The following is a 22,730-nucleotide window of genomic DNA, read 5'->3' on the forward strand; positions in this document are numbered from 1 at the left end:
ATTAAAGGAGATAGGCTGGACACATAGCTCGAAGAAGAGACAATCGTTGGACAAATCTAGTCATCCAGTGGTATCCAAGAAGTACAAAACGTCCGCAAGGTAGACCTAGAAGCCGCTGGATCGATGAAATGATTAAATTCTGCGGAAGTACGTGCAACGCAATGCACAGGACCGAGAGAAGCGGAAGCAGCTTGAAGAGGCCTTCATCCAGCTGTGGATAGATTCAGGCTGATGATGATGATGATGATAATAATAACTAGGGCAACTAGGCTTACAATCATGGCCCTCACAAGGGTTACATGTAAATTGTACATAAAACATTTCCCCGTGGCACAGTTCGCCGTGAGCTTTCTTATCGGAAAGAGATGACTGTATACTACACGGTCTCCAATTTTATTAGATACAATATGAACATTAATTCAATTTTCATGGCTAATTTTGGAAAAATTCATGAATTCAAGAATGAAAACCTAACCTAACAAATAGTCCAGTATATCGGCTATTTTCAAAATTTATTTGCTGCTCGTTTCCTGTAAAGTGTAAACCGACAAGAACCGTGTTTTATTTAGACATCAATTTTATGTCAGTACTATACGACCCAAAGAGGTTGGACGGTCTTTAATATACGGCCATATATTTCCGATACAACATTTCACGGTGAAGTGTGATACGGCGAAGTGTATACGTGCAAGTTTCCGAACAGGCTTCACAAGCGGGGGCTGACAGGCCTCTAGTCTAGGGGCCTGGCGTGGCGGGTCGATCAAATATGTGAGATAAACACACATTACAATTTGCTCGTATAGTAAAAATAAACTCGCCTGCGGCGCTATTTCACGAAAAGAATATTAACATTTAAAAATTGAGGTTGTAAGATGCAATATGAATGTTTTGTGTTGATAATTCAAGTAGATATTGTATTAAAACTACATAACATCGCTCAAAATAAACCGAATGCCCTTACTTCTAACACAACTTTAAAAACTCTTCTGTTGTGCGTCATACACGCCAATTTCAATTTTGTAATTTTTTTTATTCGTAATTGAATTTAATATATTTGTTAATATTTAGGTACTTAATACATAATGCCGTGTCTACACTGGCAACCTCATTAAATTTCACGATAATTATCAAAATTTGTTTGACCAAATATTATTTTAATCGAAATTTAATGAGGTTGCCAGCAACTTGTTGCCAATGTGGACACGGCTTAACATAATAATGTTTTTTGGGTATTTTGCCGCCCCCTGAATTCTGCCGCCTGGGTACTGCGAACCCCCACTTGTCGCGACCCTGCGTGCACTTAGAATCATTTTACAAATGTGACCATATTATATTGTTTTATTTATCAGCATTCTACAAACGTTTATTCTTATGATTAATAATAATGTAAACTTTGCGTGGGTTAAAAATGCATTTTTGCATGCGTGCAAAACGAATACAAAACAAAACAGGTGACTGCGCTTTCCCGTGAATCATGAAAGGGTAAACAAACTGCGTGTCATTGGAAACTGAAAGACATCAAAACAATCCCATAAGAAGAAAAATATAAACACAAAGGGGTTTTAACATTATATCAAAATTATTCAACAATCATTATGACTTATTCATTTCATACTACCAGGGAATATTAGTAAACCCTTTAGAAATAATAATGATGTTTGTTCTATTTCTCTATTCTCTCATTTTCTCTGCAAAACTTCTATAAATATGATCATAAACAATAAAATTGATTGTCTATTAACCAGTATTTCTCAACCGCCAGTCCGCAAACAGTTGACTCCCATTTTAAACCGCATAGCAGTTGCGAAGGGTGACGTTTGGAAAGAGGTAGGCTGTGGAGAAGGTACACTAATTGTCAGGTATACTTATGGGAAATAATAGAAAAAGATAATCCGATATTTATTTATTTATTCGACCATTTTGTTTTTAAGAGAAATGGATGTCAGCCTCTTGCTCAACGTATTAGGTCCATACTCTGACTGATATATAAATTAAAAAACAATATGTGTACTTGCCTGACCCAGGATTAGAACCTGGAACCGACGAAGCTATAGGCCGACCCTTAAGCCGCGTGGCCATAGTCACTGTCCGATATTACTACTGATGAATAGGTTACACACTAATGACAACGACAGCCACGTGCCTAACTTATTAGGTCCATACTCTGATCACATACATAAATTGAAAAACAATATGTGTACTTGCCAGAACCAGGTTCGAACCTGGGACCGACGAAGCCATAAGCCGACGCTAAGTCGTCCGCGCGGCCATCGTGGGACTGTCCGATATTACTACTGATGAATAGGTACACAACAATCGATAAAAATTAAAAGCTCACAACACTTGCTTTTTACGCGTCTCGCACCACGCGCGCATCGCATGGCTACTCGCAGTGTGCTTTGACCCTAGATATACCGCTTCAGAATATTAAAGCAAAAATTGGATGCCCCAGAAGGTTGCAACAACTCATGAGTGCCATGGGCCTTCGTATAATATAATGTCGATTTTCGTAAAATGCCGAGAGGATTGATGTCAATCCATTGAGAAGGCTGTTCGACAGTCATATTGTCCGAATCACGATAATAATTATTAGTAATGAGGTCTTGATGAAGAAGAAGTAATATTTTATTCACCCAAGTAATTTGTATTTTTTCGTTTCGGGGGGCTACGCACCTGAAACTCCTCCCCCTTGTGAGCTCGCCAGTTTCTGTGTCTATGCAAAGCTATGTTTTATCAATGAAGAATATTACATTGTTGTTTTTATTTAATAAAACGCATTTTTTGTTTGTAGTACTTATTCCACTTTTAATCAATAGATTAGGACCGGTTTCGTCCGCCTCAAAGGGACATTTTCAACCGAATACATTTTTTTAAAACAATATTTATCAAACAAATTCCAAAGCGATAGAAAGAACCTATAATGGATAATTATTTATGTACCTATTGTTATATTATTATTTCTATCGCTTTGGAATTTGTTTGATAAATATTGTTTTAAAAAAATGTATTCAGTTGAAAATGCCCCTTTGAGGCGGACGAAACCGGTCCTAATCTATTGATTAAAAGTGGAATAAGTACTATAAAAAAAAATTGTTCCACCATGAAATGACAGTTAACAAAATAAAAGAAATTGAAGAATATTACTATATATTGAATATTGGAAATGTCATCTAGCATAACTGACCAAGGCACTACAAAACGTGCAATGTTGCCAGATGGATAACAACTCAACACCAAGGCCGGACAGTGCAATATTAAATTATTGAGATGAATATAATTTAATTTCTCAATAGGTACATTATTGTTCTCTTGAGGTGATAAACAGATATGTACATGATACGAACTCGTGTTTTGTAACTTTGACCCATATTCTCTATTGAGAATACGATTTCATCAAAGCATTTAGATTTAGATATAGGTAGATACATATTTTTTAAGTCACATAGTGAGTTTTACATTTCAATTGACGATAAATATGTAAATGAACCAAATACTCTAAATTATAAATTATAACACTAAAACTATTTTTTTATTCAACGAATGATTCACAATGTTTGAGAATATAACATTCTTTATTTAATATACATAATTTGAAAACACCTCAGATATATACATACCAACACAAACAAAGAAGCCTACAAACCAACCCCGCCCCGTACCATACTCGGTCTTAATTAAGCGTACCACAAGGCCCTACTTTTGTGTGATGCATCAGCAGTTGTTTTCGCCCGGTGATGTCTCAGGAGCAGATACCTAAGACTGATTTCTAATAAAAGTACCTATGTGAGAGAGGAGCACAGTGAACTATCTAAAAGAATAATTCTAGTTAATTAATATTAAGTTGGCACATATACAAAAACATAGCTTAAAAAACCAAGTGAAGAGATCTTCACTTCCGCAATAAGATGCCGCATTTTATTAAACGCAACAAAATTGGCCTTTTGTGGCGACCAGGTCGGACAATCCGATAGGCTCAACAGTTTATTAGACTGATTTGAGCATCTTATGGGGATTCGCAGCACTGTGCTTTACCAATTGAGCCACCTGTGCCCTTCCTAATTACGACGAAATCATCTGGTATTCATAAAAGACCGTATATATACCTATAGTCAGGGCCGCGGCACTAAATCACAAGTTCTTATGGTTTGTTTAACTACAAATGCAATGCGGTAACCCATTTCCAATAAATGAAGATTTCTATTGCATATTTCATTCGTAAGATTACTATTTTTTCATTTATTAAACAATACACATTTTCTACAAACAGTTTACAATACTGTATAGTCAACAACTTCTTCTTCTTCGATGGCGCTACAGCTCAAGTCGAGCCCTGGCCTCCTCCAGCCGGAACGGTCCTCCGCACGTCTTTTCCAGTTCCTGATTTGTAGCAGCTGGTTGGCATGTTTTGCAATGTTATCACCCCATCGTGTGTGTGGCTTTCCCACTGGCCTTTTCCCCCCTGGGTATCCTTCGAGGATCTTCTTCGGTATCCGTGACCCATTTGCAATAAATGAAGATTTCTATTGCATATTTCATTCGGAAGATTACTATTTTTTCATTTATTAAACAATACACATTTTCTACAAACAGTTTACAATACTGTATAGTTAACAAATAGCACTACGATTAAATTCAGCTTCGTGCCACAGCCCGACTATAGAGAATTTTAGACAACGTTTGACACATTTTTATCTCTCTGTACCAGCCAGTTACTGAACGCGCGATGACTTCGGCTGTTTTTAGGTGAATTCGAACCTGATATTAATGAGCTCGTCGAAATGCATCAGATTCATCCTTCGCATTAGATAAGTTTGAAATTCAAAGCCTTCTTTTAATGTTAATAAAAATACTTCTAAATATGAATAAGTATAAGTTTTGTTTCCTCTCATTGAAACATTCTTTGATTTCAGAAATAGGATATGGGTCACACACACTCTATCTATCCTATCCAAATAATAATGCATGCTTAAAAATTATATTTACAATAACTGTTTTTAAGATACGCAACAGATGGTAATGTAAAAAAGGTAAGTTAAAAAATATGGGGGGGCACTAGATTTTTTTTAAATCTCAAAGTGGGCAGCGGTAGAAATACGTTTGAGAACCTCTGATCTAGATTCTAGAACTTGTGTTCCTATACAATAATTATTAATACTGTTATATTTATCTTTATTCCAGAGGAGTTTCCCAACGCACAGCTGCCTTTGCAACGGCATCAGCTGTCCGCTGGACATCTCCAGGCTCAGCAGTTCACTGCGCAGGTCCAGCCTGTCTGGAACCCTCGCGTCATCAGCGCCCTCCTCTATCAGCACCCACATGGTGAGGAGGAACTTCAGCAAGAGACCGGAGGCCGAGGGGAAGAGAAGGCAAGAGGACAGTGACTCGGGGTCCGACTCGGATTCGGATACCGAGTGCAAGGGGAAAGAGAGGGTAGGTGTCTAAAGAAATACACCAACACTCCTAGATATGCCGATAATGCTTTATTTATTTGATTCAAGCATTTATTTAACACCCTCAGCCTGTGACCACGTGGTATCAGTGATGTCCCTAGGTAAAATGCCGCCCCTAGGCAGCGCCAAAAAGCCGCCCCATTTTGTATACAGTATTTTTATCACCCTTCATGACTACAGTATCTAAGAAATGTGTTGTATTGATACATTATTTACAAAATATACACCAATAAAGCATACAAAATTAAATTTAGATATAAAAAGCGAATAAATATATTTAGGTTAGACACTTACCCAAGTCATCAAAGTCTGATATCGTATTTGGTTGATATTTCTGACACATTATTTGGTTTGTACCATTTGGCAATACACAGATTTGTTATTTCCACACCATTTTTAGGTAGGTACAACATGTAAACAAAATATTTTTAGCTATTTCTATAAGTAGTGATACCGATAAGAATGGTCGGACTCACATGTAGGCTGGTGGGATCCTTCATCAGCATCACTTAGACCAGGGGGAAAGGTGTGACATCATAGGACATAATTATAACACAGAAACTTCGATTCAAAACCTCCGCGCAGAGGATATATTTAATTACACTAAATTATACAAGCGTGGGTTGTAATAACATTAGGGTGGACATCGATTGTTTTACATTATTAATTACACTTAAAGGAGTCTTAGATTTAGCTATCGCACAGTCACTATGTGGGAGCACGTGTTTGAACACATTAGCCAAACTGGCGCGAAAGCGTTTTATCGAGGACGCGACGCGTGGTTTTGAGGTGGTTATAGGGATTATTATTAACACAATAACGGGGAAAGAGATTCACTAATTTATCATATTGAGACAAGCGTGGCTTTGCACTTCGCGTTGAGGAGGGCCGGCCAGGCCACGCCGAGCGCGTGGTCCTAGACATCTTCCACTCTCCCGGGAGAATTTGTACTGCCAGCAATTATCTACGACGGATCTATGGGTGATGAGACAGGAGGGAGGGGCAAAGGGATGAAACAAAATTACGGTAAATTTTTGTTTGTCTCTCGGCAAGTTACCATTTCCTGGTAGCTGGACTCAGGTACTTCCCTTTTCGTCGCTGTCGAAATGCGCCGTGACGGTGTTATTTCGTAAATCAGGGGTGGTGAACCCTAATTCGGGGGCGTTTGATTAGGTTGTGGATTTGTGATTTGAAACTGCGGACCAGGGGTTTTTTTCGTCTGGTGACAGTAGGTATACCAAATGTCGATTTGCCGCCCTTCGAGTAACTGCCGCCCCCAAGCGACACTCAATCTGCCTACCCCCACGGGACGTCACTGCGTGGTATGCAACACTCACTACTGAAAAACGACCTTCCTAATATACAGTCGAACTTGGTTATTACGAGGAAGATGGGACCGACTGAATTTGCTCGTTATAAGCATTACTCGTTATATCCTTATAAAACATTTTTCGCGCCATATTCTATTTAAGCGTAGCATAGAACATAAAAAATATGAAAACCATCGTAAAAATCCCCGAAACAAGCATGGCATTCATAAATTACAAAATAAGTTGTTTATTGTAATGAAGTGCTGAGCCGTCGGCGCTGGTAGGTACCTACTGACTTCACAGAGCTTGGATTTTTTACATGCAATTTCAACCATATGCGTGGATGCTTTTTCAATGTTGTCGGCGAAAACACCAATTAGGTCATAGTGTCATACTATAGTGTTAACTAGTGTCATAAACTTAATCCGATCCCAGTGGCATCGGTCTAGTTAACTGCCCGGTCGAATTTTATTCGATAATGTTGTTTTTAAACGATCGACACCATATCGACACATTAACAGTTTTGGTCGGTATACCCGAGAAGTAGCTCGTTATAAAAGTGAATAAATGTATGCAGAAAATCATAAACCAAAATGTCAACGAATGTTTCCTCATTAAATCAAATTAATCCGATCCTCAATTCCGATAAAAGACCGCCCTAATTCTAAACAAGAGTTAGTAAGTACCTCCCCCCTGGGAAGGGTGTGAAAGGGAGTCCCCAAATAGGTATGGCCCAGCCCACCGCCATCTTTAGATTAATAAAGCCTGAGCATAACTTTTTGCACAAGCAACGAGTGGTCCACTTCCATACTATTTATTAATAAAAAAAACTTGCAAGCAGAGTTTGATATTCTATAATGACTGAAGACTATAAATAAGTTATTAGTTATTGTCGTTCAGAATCGACTGTCATATTGACAAACGTCCTAGTGTATTATGATATTGATATTATTATACACAGAAGAAGTTTACTTACGTTGATCGTCACTTCCAATTATTAATAACACAGAACCACTAAATCAGATGAACTCCAAGGTCTCCAAGATACGTTAAAATAATCTGAAAGAAATCTGTAACTAAGAATACTCCGACAAGTGAACACGACAGACGCGTCAGTTTGAGCACTCTATAGACCAGGGTTTCCCAAAGTATGTTCCGCCGAACCTGAATAGGTGTTTCGCGACAATTTGTAAAGGTTTTATACAAGTTTTATACACTGCAACCAATGACATTATTAATGGACGACGCACTCAATACTGTAGCTAGCAAGTAAATTCGCGCATTCGCATGTATAGGTAGACGTCACGCAATTTCCATTATGCGATATCACGCATCGGGAATTTATAGCAATATGACCTTAATTGTAATGGCGTTAGAGCAGTGTTTCTAATGTCAATGTTCATTTGAGCGAACCCGTTCAAACCAAACCATTCGGCAGACCCAACAAAAAGCATCAGGAATTTATAGCAATATCACCTTTATTGTAATGGCGTTAGAACAGATTATGCCATTCGGCAGACCCGACAATAAAGTGAGTGTCATTTTCTTTTCCAGATGATTCGTCCGTATAAATGTCATTGACTGCAACACATTTAAAGATCTTCTACTAAGTAGAAGTAAAATAAGTAAAGAAACTAGTAAGGACGATTCCTGGATTCGGAATCCGTTTTCCGTGAAAATCTAATTGATTTAATTAGTGACTCTGATTTGAAACGAAAATACAAAGATCAGCATTTAAATAATTTCTGGGCGAGTTTGTCAAAAGGGTAACCCAATTTTTCAAAACAAACTATTATTGTTTTACTTCCGTTTTCTACGACCTATTTATGCGAAGTGGGATTTTCTTTTTATGCTGCAACTATACTGCTTTTAAGCTGCAGTCAAAGTGCAGGAACAGGCTAGAAAGACGCCACACCAGATATTAGAACGCAACTTACCAATAGTGTGCCTGATATCAAGAAGATGAATGCAATTCAAGGACTCAAAATCATCAGTCGTTAAGTGCTTTATTTATTCATATTTTTTGTTTATATTATATTAGAGTTGTATGTTTAAAAATAATTACTAAATCAATATTGTGTTTTAATTTTTTAAAAAATGCACTTGTAGGAATTACCCAAACTAAAAAATAAGCTGTGTTCCGTTAAAATTTCCGGGTTTGCGACGTGTTCCATTGCAGAAAAAGTTTGGGAAACCCTGCTATAGACAATGACAGGTCATCCATAGAGAACGGGAGGGGCGGAAAGGTTGGGCCAGTCGTGAAATGTATCGGCTTTCTTCTTCAGTCGGCAATGCCCAGATCGTATACTAGAGTCTAGTCTAGACAACAATTTAAAAAAAATACTACACAAGTATTTCAGTAAATCATTTTTTGCATTAAATATTTTTATGGCGTTGTTCTCGAAAGTAATTTTGGTGCTGAAGATTCATGAATGAATAAACTATTTTGTAACAGTTCTATTTGTAAATGGATTGCTTTTCTCACCGTAGTAAAATGAAAAAAAAAACATTGTTTCATCATAATAACTACGTTGCAATCACGTTTTATTACTTAGGCCAGAGGTTGCTCAAACATGGGCCGCAGGATATTTTTGCGCTACATTTCAAAATCAGCCAAGTCCACCTTTAGGTATTTTCGACTTTTTTGTGAATTACTGAAGAACTACTGCTTTCTAACATTTCTGCATTATCAAAATGCGGAATTTATTAATTTTAAATATTCTATACTCGAAATAATATAAACTTTCACCCTTGTGACTGTGTATTTGAGAAAACAAAAAGCTGTTTTTCTCCTATTCATCTATTATAGACTTGGCTGATTTTGAAATCTAGCGACACATTTTTGATTAACCCAGGTAATCTTAATTAAATGCTGTCATAATGGTCACACCAGTAGCGAAGGGTAGAGGTAGACTGTTAAGATCCGCCATAAATAGTGCACATTAAACCTTGTTAGTTATACTTATTTGTTTTTATTAATCTAAGACTTCAATAATTATTTACAGATGGTGTTGGTTAGTTTTTAAAAATCAATTAAACCCTGCCTAAACCAAACCATAATAGTTTTGGTGTTTGGATGTTTTCAAATTATGATATCTATTCAGTATATAGAATGTTACGTTCTGAAACCGTGTCTTATTCGTTGAATAAAAGATAAAAATTATTAAACTATCAATAAGTTAGTGTAGAAACCATTTTTGTTTTACGATTTAATGACGCTCCGGGCATAAAACGCAAGAAATACAAGGCCCGCTGAATATTCTCAAATATATTATTGAATGCGTGCTTCGTTTAAGTGACAAACTGTAGTTACCTAATGCATATTAGGCGTAACTATTAAAAATAACAGTCTATACACCTGTTTAAGTTTATACCACATTTCCCTGAGGCGCACACCCATTCCTATAAATCAGTGTTTCTCAATTGGGTGGTCCGCGAATCTTCGGCGTCCAAACGCATAATATGCTAAAAATTCCAATAAAATCTTCATAACCCGTGCACCTGCAAGTGTTTTTGTTCTTAAAATAGATTAATAGCTTTACGTGACAAAATCAACTGCAAGCAGGCGTTTTTTATTATAAATAATATATTTTTATTTCTGTATAGTGGTCCGTAAAACATTTATTCTATTTTCTGTTGTCTGCAGATGTAGAAAGGTTGAGAAACACTGATCTAAATGGTAGATTTTTTAAGGCGTCGTTAAAAATTCTTTATACGCCAATGGCGCCTTAAAACGAAAAAGTTTGAAAATCACTGACAGTCCATGACCGCAACGAAATGTAAAAAAAATGTAAACAATAACAGTCATAAGCAAGTTTAGTTAATTATAGTATTTTCATATTTCATCAGCTGAATGCAGAACTATTCACATTTGAAATATTTTGCAGAAGAGTTTTTTGAAACAGCCTACTTCAGTTATTTATTATTTATATGGACAAGTATATGCACCATTTTTTTCATCAATAATCCTACTAAAATATGATGCATCCATTTATCCATAAAGATAATAAATAATTTCAGTAAGTGGTTTCAAAAAACTCTCCTCAAAAATTTCAAATGTAAGTTAGAATAGTTCTGCATTCAAATCAAATTCAAATCAAATCAAATTTATTTATTTTACATATAATGAACATAACAAATTATAAATTCAAAGCGTTCACGACATGACATAAAATAAGTGTTAATAATTTTTAAAAATAAAAATACAGAGAATAAGTAATAAAATAAGAAAATAAATAAAATAAGTAACAAAATAAAAGTAATGGAAGCACACAAAGTGAACTTTGATAGACCCTATCTTAAAAGCTTATAAAACAACGTCCACCTAAATTCATCTCACGTAAGTGGAATATATCAATATCCAAAGCGATTTCATTAAACATGGTCACTGCCCTCCCAATTGGCATTACTAATGGCAGGTTAGTTCTGCACCGTGGGAGAACAAACAACGGATGCCCTCGATTCCTAAGGTAATTATCAGAGACACACAAGCCAACACCACCAAGAATGGCAGAGTTCACATTTACGCCGCGTATAAGTCTGAAAAAATATGTAGCTAAATAAAGATGCCTTCTAAATTTTAAGCTACAGTATGTAAGCATCCCTAAGAGAAAATCAGTCGGATAGAGCCACGGATAACATCCATACAGTCGAAAGTAAAGGAGTCTTAAAAATTTCTTTTGGACTCTCTCCACCATAAGGCCGTACTTCAACTGATGCGGGGCCCAAACGATAGTCCCACTCTCAAGTCTGCTTCTAACTAAGGAGTTATAGAGAATTAAGCTGACGAATTGGCTAGTTTTTTCTTCTTCTGTCCTGTCCATGCGAGAAATTAACTAAACTCCAAATCCACCCTCTACATACAGTACAATGACGTGTTGGCCAAAATATAAAAGCTGTACTTCTTCTTTTGGTACCGTTTCCTACCGAAGGATCCCTATCCTGATAGCAGAGTGAGCATGTAAAATCTTTTCTAACAGACACGTTTTAAGTGTCATGGAAGGCGACCCTGTATAGTATATATTCACGGCAGGGGTGAAGATATGGAACCATCAGTTACCTACGAAACATTGTTTTTCATATTTGTGACGTATTTGTTTAAAATGCAAGAAAGTTTGTCATTTTCCGTTACCTAGTTTATTTTCTTATTCCGTCTGACATATTTTTGTCAATGACAGTTGGCAACACTGATTCTTAAATAGTTTCTTCTACCTTCCAGTCGGAGTTCTGGCGCCGCAAGATACGAACATTCCACGGCCTGCTGGACGTCAACAAGGATGGTGTGATCTCGTACGACGACTTCACACTACTGGCATCTAGGTTCGCCGACCTGGGGCACCTTGACGAGGTTCAAGCCGAGGAATTCAGATCTGTCGTCAGGGTAAGGATTATCATTTATTATTGAAGCATTTGCTGCCCTTTGCTACTCGTGCAAAACGACATTGTGCACTAATACAATCTGTAAGTTTCATTATCTCTAAAAGCAGATCGACGATACTCATGTTTTTTTTTTCATTTCTCCAGTGAAGGTTTCAGATCGATAGGATCATTAGAGGAAAAGTTAGTTTTTTTTCTTTAATGTTGTATCGAGACCCCATGTTTGAAATACCGAACCGCCCCCAAATTTTAATATAATGTAATGTATTGACACCGCATTAGCAGCTGTTTACTATATTTTATGTCTAGGTATACGGGAAGTAAGTGAAAATAGTGACATAAAAATCTAGCAGAAAAATATTGCAGACTTTGGCTTGTCTGTTTATATTGTTTTCTTCTTCCTGGCACTACAACCCTATGTGAGTCTTGGCCGCCTCCAGCATCTGCCTTCATCCAGGTCTGCCCAAAGCTGCTACTATCCAGTTTGGGACGTCCAACGTCTTTTCCAACTCTACACAATCCTTTTATCTTATGCGAGGTCGACCAGGTCTTTGCTTTCTGGCTTCTTTAATGTCAGTTTCTTTGTTACGCATGACTAATCTACCCTATGTACATGGCCCAATCACCTAAGATGACCTGATATCATGAACTGTACATTGTGTGGGCTATAAAGCATACAGCTCATTCTTGTATCTTTGTCTCCGTCCTGACCATCTCATTGATGGATTGTTGAAGTGACCAACGCCCATCACTTTACCTCCATGTTTTTGATCATGCACCAGGTTTCCAAGTCATACATGATATCTGGTCCTATTAGTGTTTCGTAGAAGATGTATTTCAAGTGTCGACTCAATGCCTTGGAACGTAGCATCTTCATTAGAACACAATTGCGGACGGTGTGAAGGTAGGCTGTGGAGATCTGACAGAAATATAGTGAACAGTAAAATTTGTTAGTCATACTTATTCGTTTTCATTTAACTAAGAATACAATTTGTAGATGGTATTATTGGTTAGTTTTGAAAATTCAATTAAACCAAGGCCTGAACAAAAACGATGCACGAGTGCAAGTGAGAAAGTATTCGGCACCCTTATAATCTCTGCGACACGCGCTAGAGTAAGATAAAAGGTCTACATATTTTTAAGTTGTTTTCCAAAAATATCGCCGGAAAATTGTGCTGAATCGCTTCACGTAGCGTGTTGTTCGTGTTGCTAAGTTTGCTATTTTTTGTGTTAAACATAAAGTCAGTGGTAAATATTTTTAGTTAATTAAGTAGGAAAGGTGGTTCTGCATGTTGTATTAAAATATGGTAGCCGTACTGATAAGCAAGAAGATGGTATTACGTTTCATAGGTAAGTTGATACATGTTCGTGACAATTTATTTGTATATTATTATTTATTTTAATATCAGTGACCTAGTGTTTCTTTAAAATATCTTAAATTATGGATATATTTACCTAATTGGTTGCATTTTGACCGCTTAAAAATACTATATAACGTAAAAAAACAGAAAATTATATTTTAATTCTGAGCGTCTAGTGCGAGCACTATCGAAATGGTCTATGGTCTATGGTCTCGAACATTTATAGGCGAATGCGTTCGCTCGCCCACAAACCAAACGCACGGCACGTAGCTTCATTTAGCAATGCAACGGGTGGCGTCTATATATATCTATAGTCTATGAATTAAACCCTTCGTAGACCAAACCAAAATAATGAAAACAAATAAGTATGACCGATAAATTTTCGTGTACACTATTCTTGTCGGATCTCCACAGCCTTTCTCCACCCTTCGCCACTAATAAAAATGGCTATTTATCTAATATGGCGAAGGGTCGCATGTTACTTGGCCGATCAGTGCTTCATAATATGATGACGAGTGCCAACAACTCAGTAATTCAAATGGATTTAATTAACAATACAAAAAATACGTGGATTACCCTTAATTTTACCTCGTGAAAACCTGGGGTTCTGCAGAATACCATTTGGGGACCACTGCTGTAGAACATCGCACTGCCCTCAACCTTAGCGATAGGTAGAGGGGCCCACTTCATGATGTTGGGGCCATAATACCCTTACACCCCCCCTTCACTCTAATACCAAAAATGAAGGACTTGAGGATCCTTACACTGAATCCAGTTTGGAGGAGTTATCAGTACTTACCTTCTAATTACATATGGTTAAATATGACACCTCGGAATGTAACATACCAAAGTGAAAAAACATTCCTTTGATTGTTTTTGTTTTTTTATGTCATTGAAACAGATGTGCATTTTACAACTGCGTAAACTAACATAATACGTATTATGCGATGAAATTATTACTGCGAAATGTTTTTTGCTTCTAATAGTAGATCTTTTACAATTCAAAGATAATTGTAAAAACTATCGACATGCTGTGGGGGTAGGCAGGTCATGCGTTGCTTAAGCACAAATTAAATTGGCAGATTCTCGGGCCAACTGTCTGCCACGATCGCCAGTCGCCAGTGAGAAGTCACTTTTGAGTCATCACCGAATTGAAACAATTCCTATTTTTTCAGCACGATCATGTCAAAGATTACCAAGACCCACAGAACAGATTAATATGATAGAAATGTAAAAGCCATTGCCATGGAGCAAGGTTTTAAAGCAAGGTACTTTATGACGGTCGGGGGCTCGACTGTCCCCAAATGTTGAAAGCATGTTACATTTATGTGACAAACTAAAATGCATATTATTATAATACAGATATTTAAAACAACATATTCTTTAACACGTGTTTAAGTTTATCCCATATTTGTCCACACTCGAGATCCGTAGTCTGTTATGCCACACCCAGTAGGGTAAGCCAGTTGCCATTAATTTTGTGTTCCGTGCTGAGAATGTACGAAAATATTCGAATTAACCTTCAGCTCCCAAGAGTGGCCGCGCGAGCATGTCCTGTCTTACATTTGACATAACAACACAAATTTGACGTTTACATATTGAAGGCTATCTACTTTATTCATTATTTTAAAAGACAATAATGATATAAAACAAAAATACTACCCTAGTAAATACAATCAGCAAATCGTTACATGTTTAAATTTCATTTGTTGTTTTACTTATAATTGTTCACACTAGCAACTGAGCGTATACTATGAATCAATTAAATGCGCTAACATGATTGAGTTGGTAGCTGAATCGTTCCTTGTAATTGCTATTTTAACTCGACGATCGCTGACCACAATCTTTGAGTCTGGTTGGGTCTGCGAGTCTAATGGTATAATTAGGCCTTTAGGGGCAGTAAATGAAGAAACGAATATGAATATTACAACCTTTGAAAGCAGTGGCGTAAATTGAAAAGTTAATACATAGAACATTATACTTATTATGATTTGTTTTCCATTAATTAAATTATTTTTTTTCATTTTCATTTTGTTGCAGTTGACGTGGGAAGAGTTATGGGGTGAGATAACTCCTTACAATCTGGTGACAGTGGAGCAGTACTTAGCAGACATGAACCATATCCTCAGTGATAAAGCCCTCAAGGAGAGGGCGTATACATTCCTTCCATATTTATTTAAGGTGAGAATTTTATCATAATATCAGCTGGGGCCGATCCACTACTGAATGAAGGCCCACCCTATCTCCTTCCACTCTTCTCAGTCATTAATTCTTTGTCGCCATGTAGAGTTGCTTCTTCATAACTTTGACCTCCTGGCTCTAGGATGAAAATGATGTAATATATTCTAATAATATTTGTTTTACATAATATATTATTACTAGCTGACCCGGCAAACGTTGTTCTGCCATATAAATTATTTTTAGTGAATATTTTGATTGTTAAATAAAAAATAACGAATGTATTGTAAGTGTGTGGGGATGGGATCTATGACAGAATGAGGAATGGAGCGCTGTAGACGATGACCGCCGATAAAAACAAAAAAACACCAACCATTCATTTTCTCAATTCAAAATGAGTAATGATGTTCATAATGAATGAATTACCTGCGGCGAGATCTCGTTATTTAATGTTTATGCAATATCCGTCTTGTCCCTTCCAGAAAATTAGCGGATATTGGAGAGCATCGTATGAACGGCGTGTGTCAGCCTATTTCAGACTATTTTTTCTTCTTCGAATCACGATTTCTCGCGTAGATGTGCGGTCGCCAACCATGATTCCAGCAACGTTGTCAACAACAGCTCCAGCTGGTGTTTTATCAGAATTGATGGCAATAGCGTGATTGTCACTTTGCAATTCGTGCATGTGTGATTTGAAGAATTTCAATAATTCATTGTGCTCATTGAATAGGGCGTCCAGTTCGCCGACGATGCGCCTGGCATTAAGCGAATTGAGGTTATTGTAGCCGCAACGTGCATCTACACGATTGATGTCTTCACCACCCATGAAGTAAATTTGTAAAAATTTATGTGGTTCGTTTGGCATTGGCAGCAATGAGCCTACTTTGTGGTACACTTGGCCTTTGATTTTGAACGTAGAATGGAATTGTTGACCATTGCCGCAGTATTGTGAACTATTTCTGTTGCTCCGAACGAAGTCATTTGGAAGCATGAATTAAATGTGCGAATGGACTTCAGAAACAGGTTTGAATCTGGAACAGTGCCGATGAGCAAGCCATTCAATGGTTCTGGTGGTGTCTCAATTTCTGGTAGTTGCACTTTTCCTGATGCGCAACACATCCCGGCTGACTCATGTTTGAATTTGAGCACATGACAATGGGGACATTCTTTGTCCATAGCACCAATCAGCACTTTCGGATGAGCGGAATATTCAATATCTGGCTCATACTGGAATGCGAGACAAAGGAACGAAGCGGGTGTAAATGCTCGATGTACTTGTTGGCGTTGTCGGTCATTTGCTCTGCGTGTGTTAACTACGAACCGGCGCGCTTGGCTCCGTTCCAATTGTTGTTGTTGATTTCGTTCAGCTCGTGCCTCTTGTGATTAAGATGCACGCAATTGCGACATGCTCACACGCACATTTTCGTTATCTTGTTGGATTTGTTCATCTGTTCTTTCTGCTCTACTATTTCGCATGTTTGTTGCTTTATTCGTTCGACGGCCCAAATAGACCCCCTTGCGTCTAGCTGGCATTGTTCACTGTAATACACGCACACAAATAGATAAAATAAAATAAATCGTACAAAATTTTGCATGCACTGCGTTGTGATATGCGAATGAAATGTCAAAATGACACGACGCTTCTCTTGAATTCTTCTCGGACGTAGCGCCATCTGTCATTCAACAACATAAATAATTTCGCTCTGTTTGAAATACGAACGACGGTTAAATTTGTTCATACAACAATACTAAAATCGCGATTAAAAAATGGGAGGGTGGGGGTAGGAGGGTGAAAATTTAGGGTTATAGGTATTTTTTGATGCCAAATAAAAAAAAAATTGTCAAAAGAATAAAAGAAAATTTTTTCTGGATAGAGATACCCTAATCACATAGCGGTATGAAATATACTTTATGACCTATTCTCATACCTAACAAATATACATAATAAAAAATCATAAACATGGGTCGAGCCGTTTCGGAGGAATGCGACCTCAAACACCGTGACACGAGATTTTTATATATATAGAGATAGAGATGTATCTATTAATTACTACATTTATTAATACAAGTGAATATCATTTGATCTAATTTTATGCGAGGTAATTAGGCAAAGAGGCGAATCAGTGTAGTAAAAAGTGCAAAGATATAAAACGTATACTCTACATCCACAGAACTTTATGAGTTCGTCGATCCAATCAGTTAGTTCCCCTTGGGTACATCTATCTGACGGCATTTGTCCGGCAGTTGTCCACTCGACGTAGTCAGTCCATTGCCATTTTATCTGCTTAGTAACCTCTATCATGTTGCATACTGCCTCCTTATCCATTCTGCGGTATGCCCAACATGCACCTTTCCATGCCTCGTTGCACTACTTTTTTATTTATCGTAATCGTCATCTAAACTCGTCTCAACTCCAACATGTTGAATACGTTGATGTGATTTTGTTGGTATCCACAAAACACATCTAACTTAATGTAACTAAATTAAAGAGAATCTTAATAATGACAATATGGTTTCTTTCATCGAACATGATAGAGTCTGTTTTTCTGACCCCTTGTTTTGAGGTTATTCATTGAAACTTATCGTTTTTTTTTATGTTTAAGGCTGTGGACAAAGACCGCTCTGGATTCATCGCCGTTGCTGAATTCAAACTGTTCTTCAAATGTCTTGGACTCACCGAAGAGACTGCAGCCGTCTCATTTGCCATTATTGACAAAAATGGAGTGAGTGCCACTTTTTTTAAGCCTCTTTTGGGCTCTAGATGTTCGACTAATGATCGCCTGCAACTTAAGGTCCAAATACATTATCATCACATTATGTGCTGTCACAGTAGGCTGCCGATACGGGGAAAAATGTGTTATGTCGTTTTTCTTGGTATTTAAAATGTTACATTGATGCTCCTATCCCGTAGCATATTTTGAACCTTTAAACGAACATTGTCAGTTAGCAAATTCAGCCGAAATGGCCAGACAATGAGGTCACCTCACACGTATCGCGCTACATCGCCAACCGTGTGACTCAATGAACGTTTTTTATTATGTTCTACATGCTACACATTTTCGACTTAAGTCAAAATATGTGCTCTTATATGATTGATTTCTCTCAATGTGATTGTATTTGTAATTTAGACGTCATATTTTGTGATAGACATAAGTGTTTTAGACATAAATTTGATCTCAGTCCTATACAGCCATTTGTTTCTATAACAGCTCACGATAAACTTTGATACGGAAAACTCTATATGTACAATTTTCCGGGCAGAAATTTTAACATGCAAATAAAATAATATATATATATATATTTAAATGCACTCGTTAACTTTTCAAAAATTATAAAGTATTTTTAGATTCCTATTGCTACTATGACAGTTAAAAATTTATTGTCCCAGAGTGACAACTTACATATATACTCTCATGTCTAGAAACTTATACATATGCAGTTCGCCGTATCACACTTCACCGTAAAATGTTGTATCTGAAATATATGGCCGTATATTAAAGACCGTCCAACCTCCGTGAGTCGCATAGTACTGACATAAAATTCATGTCTAAATAAAACACGATTCTTGTCGGTTTACACTTTACCGGAAGCCAGCAGCAACCAAATTTTGAAAATACCCGATATACTGGATTATTTGTTAGGTTAGGTTAGGTTTTGTTTTCATTCATGAATTCATGAATTTTGCCCAAATCAGCTAATAAAATTGAATTAATGTTCATATTGAATCTAATAAAATTGGAGACCGTATAGTGTACGGTCATCTCTGTCCGATAAGAAAGCTCACAGTGAACTGTGCTCCGGTGGAATGTTTTACGTACAATTTACGTAATGTAACCATTTACTCCTAAACGAAATGAACTAATTTGAATGTTTCTCTTTCTTCCAGGACGGAAAATTGACCTTGAAAGAGTTTGTGAAACTGGGCAAAGACTTCTTCTTCACAGAAGACGAGAAGCGTGTCTCCAAGATGTTCTGGGGACCTCTCATCACCCACTGATTTCATGTTTATTTCATACTGAAATATGTTATTTTTTTAACTCGACAACACGGCGGCTATCTATTTAATGTGTTTTTGACATTGAATACTCGCTGACCATTAATATAATATTGTGTTAATAATTATACTTTCTATAGTTATACTGTGTATATCTTCCTCGTAACCGGTGATGTGCATATCTTCTTCTTCGCTTGGCATTACAGTCCTATCAACCCGGATGGGTCCTAGCTTCCTCCAAAATGTCTCTCCATATGTCCCTATCCAAAGCAAGCCAGCAAATTATGACCTGCCTCTTCCGTGTTCTATTGGATTGCTCGACTTACCTCTCTTTGCTGGTTCATTGTTATCCATACGGTGAATATGACCTAGCCGTAGTCTCTTAATCGTAATTCATCAAACTGCACTGCAATCTTCGTACAGACTAGAACTCAGCATTATATATTCTCCTACAGTAAAACTGTTGCCGTCCATGATAGGCAATTTGAGAATCCTTACAGCTCTTTCAGTTCAATTTCTGAGACGTAGGTGAGTACAGGTGGTTATAAAAGTATCTTTCAAAGCGTGATTTGGTTTGATAAGATAGTAGGCGGGACATTTCTTAATAGAACATAACATTTCAACATTCATCCAGGTCTATCAAAAAATGCCTGCTGACAATACTTTCCAACTCTAAAATTGTACATCCATCTTATACATGGACAACAGGCTCTCTATTGACTCTCTTGACTGCCCGAAAATCAGTCTTCTCACCATACGTAAGTCACGCATCCTATCTACATGACAAAACACTATAAAGTAACTTATGCGTAAATCCTGTACTGTAGTGTATAAATCAATGTGTCACACATGTAAATGCCGTTAAACTCAGTGACATTCACATCTGTCCATGAGACTCTTAACATGTACCTACAGCACTACAGTTCAAAAGTGTCTCATCCCTGCTTCACTTCTGTTTTGATGCTACATTCCTTGGACATTTACTTTTACATTCAGTTAGTCTACCGAGTGCATACTGAGATTCAAACTCGTGACCTACCGTTTAGGATGCTAGTGTGGTAATCTTGACAGTACTACTATTCGGTATACCATGGTTTATAAATGTAATTACACTCTTTGACACGGTGTTAGCTACACCTTAACAGAATTATAACAAAATAAAACAATCTTTAGTCGGAGTTGATTCCACTGCTGGATAAAAGCAAACCTTATCAACTTCCACTCCTCTCGGTCTTAGCTGTAGCGTATTTTTTTATGTAAATTTATAATGTTACTTTCATAATTACAGTACAAAAGATACATAACGACCTTTACAATTCTATTCTCTCACCAAACATCAGCGCAGTGTTCCCAGATTGTGGGAAATTAAAACAAACATTGACATTTGAAAAAACACCAACGATACATTTTTTAATTAATGTAATTCTTTGACTACTCTATCGTATCCATTACTTTATAATTATTAATAATCATGCTCTCTCCTAAGTGGAATATATGGGACTGTTTTATGCAAGGAATGGTTGCCATTATTTGCCTAACACATTATTATATTATGAATATTGGATATCATTCACTACCAGCCTTCTTTTTAAATAATTAATTTTCGAATACTGTTGAATGAAGACAATAAAATAAGGGGTCGTTTGTTTATGACGATTGTATAAAATCCCTACGGGAAGGGGGATAAGGGGGTATAAAATATGACAGCACAAAACCAAGAAAATATAAAGTGGTTTTTTTTTTCAAGAATATTTCAGCAAACAGAAAGGGGTCGAAAATGTGACATAATTTAGACATGGGGTAGAAGTCTTGCGATGAAATGTGACAATAGGGGGTGACGCCATGTGTGGACAAACCCTAATTACACATTAAAGATCTGATTAATAGGATCTCAAATGGGACCAGTTAGTAATAACGAATAATAATATGTTTTGTATAAGCGGTGATTGATAATATGGCTGTTAAGTGTTTTTCATAACGTTTATCATTGTATAAAATATTATTATAATGCTTTTTATTAAAATAAATTTTTTAAAAAATCTTCCGGCTTTTATTTATTGTACAGTAGAAGCTCGATTATCCGGATTTGTAATTTAACCCTCCTTCTACGATGCTAATAAATTCCATTCGTTCCCGTGATGTCACCTTCGGCTACCGTAGAAGAGTTGATAATATTACAGTAAGTAAAAAGGAAATGCCTATTTTGGCAACATGGATAAGTCTCATAATCTTTCATCATTGTTATTTACTATTTATTTTATCCATAAAATGGAATCAAAACTTAATTACAATCATATGAATATTTCTATTCTTACAGCCTACAAAAAGGCGGATCATAATACTGTCTTGATCACACCACCGCTAACTTTTGTATCTCTTGGTCACAATTGAGTACCTATATCTATCACTTTTGTTTGAAGTGGAATACAACGCTCTATTTACAATGTGCATTTATAATGTATGGTAAATGAATGCTGACTGATATCTAACAATAAAATTATATTATGTATTTCCTGGATAATGCTATCGATTTTAATTGGATGTTATATTGATGATTCTAGTTATAGTTAAAATATTAAGATTAAGTACATATTAAATGAAATTGGGCTGGGTAACCTAAGGTGACATGACAGTAATGGGAGTCTTAAAAAATATATAGAAAGATTTCCATACATATTAGTTCTCAATTACCCGAATTTATCATTATCTTAACTGTCTTCACCCCCAATCAGTCCGGATAATAGAGGTTCTCCTATAACATGTACCTACTTGACAATTTACAGTTGTTCAATAAAAACCTATTGTATTAATATATGGAGTTTGATGAGAGTGGATGCAATATGACTTGATAAAACCACGAGATATCAATCAATATGCTGTTTACAACATGGATGACTGCGGTTAATGATGTGAGAAGTCAGTGACAGCTATATTTTCAGTTTATAGAGCAAATAAAAACCTTTATTGTTTTTGTACCCCAGTATGTACATATTTAAAACAATAATTAATCTAGAGAAATACGTGAAAGCAATAGATCAAAAATCCACTGTATGTGATTCTT

The 22,730-nt window shown here is 36.7% G+C and overlaps 1 protein-coding gene across 1 annotated transcript in view; it reads left to right on the forward strand.

The window, feature by feature from the left end:
- CBP (sarcoplasmic calcium-binding protein) overlaps positions 1-21,427 on the forward strand; it is a 44,497-nt gene extending 23,070 nt beyond the window's left edge. The window contains exons 2-6 of the mRNA XM_085950113.1: positions 5,179-5,430; positions 11,979-12,140; positions 15,538-15,678; positions 18,279-18,398; positions 19,562-21,427. Of these exons, the coding sequence (XP_085806239.1) occupies positions 5,179-5,430; positions 11,979-12,140; positions 15,538-15,678; positions 18,279-18,398; positions 19,562-19,672 (786 nt within the window). The 3' untranslated portion in view covers positions 19,673-21,427. The remainder of the gene's footprint in view (positions 1-5,178; positions 5,431-11,978; positions 12,141-15,537; positions 15,679-18,278; positions 18,399-19,561) is intronic.
- The last annotated feature ends 1,303 nt before the right edge of the window (positions 21,428-22,730 follow it).

The sequence above is a fragment of the Rhyacophila brunnea genome, unplaced genomic scaffold (genome assembly GCF_057557595.1).
Source record: "Rhyacophila brunnea isolate RB1 unplaced genomic scaffold, BYU_Rbru_1.0 scaffold_23, whole genome shotgun sequence".
NCBI lineage: Eukaryota > Metazoa > Arthropoda > Insecta > Trichoptera > Rhyacophilidae > Rhyacophila > Rhyacophila brunnea.